Source organism: Haliotis rufescens, unplaced genomic scaffold, assembly GCF_023055435.1.
Source record: "Haliotis rufescens isolate VD_foot unplaced genomic scaffold, xgHalRufe1.0.p SCAF_16, whole genome shotgun sequence".
Classification (NCBI taxonomy): domain Eukaryota; kingdom Metazoa; phylum Mollusca; class Gastropoda; order Lepetellida; family Haliotidae; genus Haliotis; species Haliotis rufescens.
In genome coordinates, this window is record NW_025963846.1 from 5,580,746 (window position 1) to 5,586,721 (window position 5,976).

Consider the following 5,976-nt stretch of genomic DNA (forward strand, 5'->3'; position numbering starts at 1 on the left):
ACTGTTTCACTAATATGAAGCAGATTACTTTCTAAGTCCCAGATAGATGCAATGTTTCACTAATATGAAATACATAACTTACTAAGACCCAGGCAGATGCTATGTTTCACTAATATGAAATAGATCACTTTCTAAGACCAAGATGATGCACTGTTTAACTAATATGAAAGAGAATACCATCTAAGACCCAGGTTGATGCAAAGTTTCACTGATATGAAATAGATTACTTTCTAAGAACCAGATAGGAGCATTGTTTCACTAATATGAAATAGATTACTTTCTAAGACCCAGATAGATGCAATGTTTCACTATCATGAAATAGATTACTTTCTAAGACCCAGATAGATGCAATGGTTCACTAATATGAAAGAGAATACTCTCAAAGTCCCAATCAGATGCAATGTTTCACTCATATGAAATAGATAACTTACTAAGACCCAGGGAGAAGCAAGGTTTCACTAATATGAAACAGATTACTTTCTAAGACCCAGATAGATGCACTGTTTCACTAATATGAAATACATAACTTACTAAGACCCAGGCAGATGCTATGTTTCACTAATATAAAACAGATTACTTTCTAAGACCCAGATGATGCACTGTTTCACTAATATGAAAGAGAATACCTTGTAAGACCCAGGTGGATGCAAAGTTTCACTGATATGAAATAGATTACTTTCTAAGACACAGATAGATGCAATGTTTCACTAATATGAAAAAGATTACTTTCTAAGACCCAGATAGATGCACCGTTTCACTAATATGAAGCAGATTACTTTCTAAGACCCAGATAGGTGTAATACTTCACTAATATGAAATAGAATCCTTTCTAAGACCCATTTAGGTGCAATACTTCACTAATATGAAATAGATTACTTTCTAAGACCCAGATAGGAGCAATGTTTCACTAATATGAAATAGATTACTTTCTAAGACCCAGATAGATGCAATGTTTCACTAATATGAAAGAGTTTACTTCCAACAGGAGATGTATCGCTTTACTGATACCAACGATTTATCAGTTAATGGAGCATGAACCGTCTGACGTCTAGAAAATGTACATTTGTGAAATGTGCAAATCATGTTTCAACGTATATTTATCATAAATAACGGCAGATATGCGCTTGATAAACATGTGTCCACACCAATGCATGTTAAACTGATAAAGAACCTCTACACTTTACTGAGGTATTGCTCTCTGCAAGGCGTTTCCGACATCTGGTGACTTTTTACTGTTACAAATAATCGCATAAGAAGTTGCACCATTTCATCAACGTATTATGTACAGCCTTGAAAATCCACGAAAACCTTTGTGTGTTTATAGTGCTTCATTTTTGTGAACTCAAGTGTGCACCGTGTCCACCATTTCGGAATAATGAGAGAGTTTCCTACCCCTAAGCCACTGTTTATTCATTGTTATGTGAAATAGGTGAAGGGTTCGAGGCTATCTACAATGAAAGCGTTCTACAAAACAGCACGTGCACATGAAGTCACGTGCAGTGCGTCATCGGGTTTGCCGGTAGAAGGCTTCATCTGAAGCTCTGTCAAACAACGTTCTTCATAAACAACGGTATAACTTATACCTGTAATATTCAATGCAGATCAAGATGATAACGTTCCTTAATAAGTGATTTAGACAATTTAACGTAATAATGTGTACACTCAATCTGGACAGATGTTTCAAAGTGGATATATTTTAAGTCGATAACGTTTTACGCAGTTTACACATATTTGGCCAGATATAACAATTCTTTGGGGTATAAAGAAGTCGTTGTTGGGGAAGAGCTTCACATCTGAAAAGATAGTGAAACAGATGCGGTCTTCTCTCAGAAACCCTCGCCATCGGCCGGTTTCAATGAGTAAATGATGATTCGAAGTGCGAAAATGTAAAATCGGTAAGTAGATAGTTTTGGGAAGTAATTATAGAACATTTTCGAATTTCGGTAATTCTTCAAAGTGTTGGTAATTTAAACGAACTTGATAAGATACATTCTCGCTACTGTTGTATAAATTGGTCTTTAAGAATTCTCTCGACCTTTGAAACCAGCCATGAAGTTGAGCAAATAGAAGGGTTTATTTGATTGCAAATAGATTGTATCGACTGAACAATGTGTGGTATTGACTACACAATGTATGGTACACATGGGCAATTTTCAGCCATATTGTGACGAACATGACAAGCAGATGTTTCTAAAACCCAATATGAAATGCAACATCTCTTAAACAGCGTATCATTCTCAATACGCCAAAGTCCAAAGACTCGGTGCACCATATCCAATGGCGTTAATATCAACTTAATCCTAAGAATGCAGTGATGAATTTGATATACTTAGGGGCGCGGGAGGGTGCGGTATTGATGGGTGGAGGAGGTCCAAATAATTGGGGAATGCACTAAGTATACGTCTAAAGAATACGTTCCTGAATAACTGTTTCTTACTGAATTTTTGAATCAATATGCGAAGGCCAGACACGCTTGTGATTACAGCTATACACGGTTACATGAAATAACTCGTATTTGGTTGAAGGTTTTACACATATTGAATCCTCTTTCATCATCAGTTTACATAGTTGCACAAAAAAGCTGTGTGTAGGGACACAAATTAATTGTTATTTGCCAAAGGATCCACTCAGGGTTTTAAAAACACTAAGGCCAGTTAAATGCGAATAAACAGGTAATGAAAAAATATCTCTTTCAGCCTTCTTCAAAATGACGAAAATCCTTTATTTTCCTTGTGGTCTTCGGATACTCACGAAAACAAATAAATTCAATACGATGCAAAAACAAAAACAAAACATTTGTTTCTGAGCTTTTTTATTCGGTCGTTCCATTCGGGGAACGTTTGAGTGTCAACTGGGGTAGCACTAATACTCCTCCCCCTCTTCCTCTCCCTCGCCCTCAACAGAGTCGACTCCAACCTCCTCGTAGTCCTTCTCCAGGGCGGCCAAGTCCTCACGGGCCTCGGAGAACTCTCCCTCCTCCATACCCTCACCCACGTACCAGTGGACGAAGGCACGCTTGGCGTACATCAGATCGAACTTGTGGTCAAGACGAGCCCAGGCCTCGGCGATGGCCGTGGTGTTGCTCAACATACAGACAGCTCTCTGGACCTTGGCCAAGTCTCCGCCGGGGACAACAGTGGGTGGCTGGTAGTTGATGCCAACCTTGAAGCCAGTGGGACACCAGTCGACGAACTGGATGGTTCTCTTGGTCTTGATGGTGGCGATGGCGGCGTTGACGTCCTTAGGGACGACATCACCACGGTACAACATGCAACAGGCCATGTACTTGCCGTGACGGGGATCACATTTGACCATCTGGTTGGCGGGCTCGAAGCACGCGTTAGTGATCTCGGCCACAGACAGTTGTTCGTGGTAGGCCTTCTCGGCGGAGATGACAGGAGCGTAGGTAGCCAGAGGGAAGTGGATACGTGGGTAGGGCACCAGGTTGGTCTGGAACTCTGTCAGATCCACGTTCAGGGCACCGTCGAAACGGAGAGAGGCAGTGATGGAGCTGACAATCTGACCAATCAGACGATTGAGGTTAGTGTAGGTGGGACGTTCGATATCGAGGTTACGTCTGCAGATATCGTAGATGGCCTCGTTGTCGACCATGAAGGCACAGTCGGAATGTTCCAGGGTGGTGTGGGTGGTCAGGATGGAGTTGTAGGGCTCCACCACGGCAGTAGAGATCTGGGGAGCGGGGTAGACTGCGAACTCCAACTTGGACTTCTTGCCGTAGTCCACAGACAGTCTCTCCATCAAGAGAGAGGTGAATCCGGATCCAGTGCCGCCACCGAAGCTGTGGAAGATGAGGAAGCCTTGGAGTCCAGTGCACTGGTCAGCCAACTTCCTGGTGCGGTCAAGTACGAGATCGACGATCTCTTTTCCGACGGTGTAGTGACCACGGGCGTAGTTGTTAGCTGCGTCCTCCTTGCCGGTGATGAGCTGCTCTGGATGGAACAGTTGTCGGTAGGTGCCGGTTCGAACCTCATCTGGAAACACAGTTGACACATGAGTAAGGAAAATTATGTTTTTATTCTAATGTATTATTTAAAAAATATCGAGTTTACATAGTAAACTGGGGGCACGGGTGGCCCAGTCGTCGAAGGTGCCGCGATTCGCTGTGCAGAGTTGCGTTCCTTGGGCACGCTAGAAACCTATGTTTGTGGGTTCGAATCCCGGTTCGCCTCGATTATGTTTCTAGGTTTGTCAGCATCATATCCGTGCTCGCTGGTTTCACCGACGTGGTAAACGTCTAAGACCTGCATCACTTCGGGCGTTCCTCCCACATTAAACTGACACACCGTGATATAACTGGAATAATGTTAAAAGCGGCGTTAATCCTAACTCACTCACCCAGTCACTACAGAGTAAACTTAGATTAAGTTATTTGGGAAAATGGTCATTAACAACAACAAAACCATCCAATGTACTCACCAACAACAGTTGGTTCGAGGTCAACAAAGATGGCTCTCGGGACGTGTTTCCCAGCCCCGGTCTCGCTGAAGAAGGTGTTGAAGGAGTCGTCCCCACCCCCGATTGTCTTGTCTGAGGGCATCTGACCGTCGGGCTGGATGCCGTGCTCCAGACAGTACAACTCCCAGCATGCATTGCCCATCTGGACTCCGGCCTGGCCGACGTGGATGGAGATACATTCCCTCTGAAGTTACAAAAGACAACGTTAGTTCATCCAAATATTTCAGTTACTTTCAATAAGTAATGAATTATTCCTTACATGACGGGTTAGACTCATTTATCCTCTTGGGAATAGTTTTTCGATATCTTTATCGGTTGTAGCATATTGAACAACAGCCTAAAAAGCCTTTTTTCTTTCAGCGAGTTACACCTTGACACCCTGAATAGGAACAGTTTACCGCCGCTTCTAGCACTACTTCAGGAGTCCCCGTGGTGGTACAAGACTGAGCGGAACGGTAATCACCATGTGCAGATTCAAACCCTGGTCTTCAGCCTGTTGAGCGAATGACTTAACTACTAGGCCACGAGGAGTTCATTTCACATCAGGGTAAAAGTTGTGATTTTCATTGCAGTGACTTTAACAGGGCATCATATTTGTAATGAAAAGATTCCACACGGCCATGTTTTCTTTAACTGTTCTCTGTCTGGTTCAAACTTCAAAATGGGAAAGAATACAATACATCCTTAAAGAAATGTGATAGACGTGCGGGTACCGTAGAGCTCTGGCGTTTTGAGTAGTTGTTCCTACATGACTAAACTAATGTCGATAAGACGTTAATATTTCATCTCTCATACTTGTGAGTGTATTTTTCTACGTTGTGCGTTGTAAGAAATAGGAGTTATACTGGTGCCAAATTCTGAATTAATGTCAATGTCTTTTGCAAGTGTTGATTCCCACTGAACACATCTACATTATAGTTACCATGATTGTTGTAGGTAGATGTTGATCTCACGTGGACTGCAAGTTGTCTGGTGTGAGAAAATCTGATGTAGAGAACAGGTCCCTGGACACTTATATACACGTCGTGTTCAACCGGTTGTCAAGGACGCTGATCCCCAGTAACCGTTGCTAAGCTCATTACGACGGCGGCGTCTGGGGTTTAAGGATGAAGGTTCACTTGAGCCGGGATTATCATTGTGTTCTTAATAATCTAAATGCTGAAAGCCTAATCAACAGAAGGTACATTGACAACTTAATTAATGATTGTTTACTTGTAGCATCGTATTGTTTCTCTTTTATTTACTTAATGCATAATGAAACTTCCTTTTTTTCTACAGCCTGGGCTAATATCTAAAGTTTCTTTTTTTCCAACTTGATGCCACGTTTAACTTATATATTATGATATATTTTATTTCCCGAGAAAAAATAAATGTAACCGATATGAACTCGTTTCTTTTCCAATACCCAGCTTGATGCGATGTTTCATTGGTAGGAAATAATTTACTTTCCAAGGCGGAACGAGATGCAATGTTTCGCTGTTATCGAAAGTTCACTTTACC

At 41.9% G+C, this 5,976-nt stretch overlaps 1 protein-coding gene across 1 annotated transcript; it reads right to left on the reverse strand.

The window, feature by feature from the left end:
• Positions 1 to 2,795: 2,795 nt before the first annotated feature.
• On the reverse strand, positions 2,796 to 5,481 carry LOC124144217 (tubulin alpha-1A chain-like). The gene is made up of 3 exons (XM_046513512.2): positions 5,399 to 5,481; positions 4,438 to 4,660; positions 2,796 to 3,992 (listed from the first exon to the last, which is right to left on the reverse strand). The coding sequence occupies exons 1-3, from the start codon at positions 5,399 to 5,401 to the stop codon at positions 2,863 to 2,865; spliced, it is 1,356 nt and encodes a 451-aa protein (XP_046369468.1). The 5' UTR covers positions 5,402 to 5,481; the 3' UTR covers positions 2,796 to 2,862.
• Between the last annotated feature and the right edge of the window lie 495 nt (positions 5,482 to 5,976).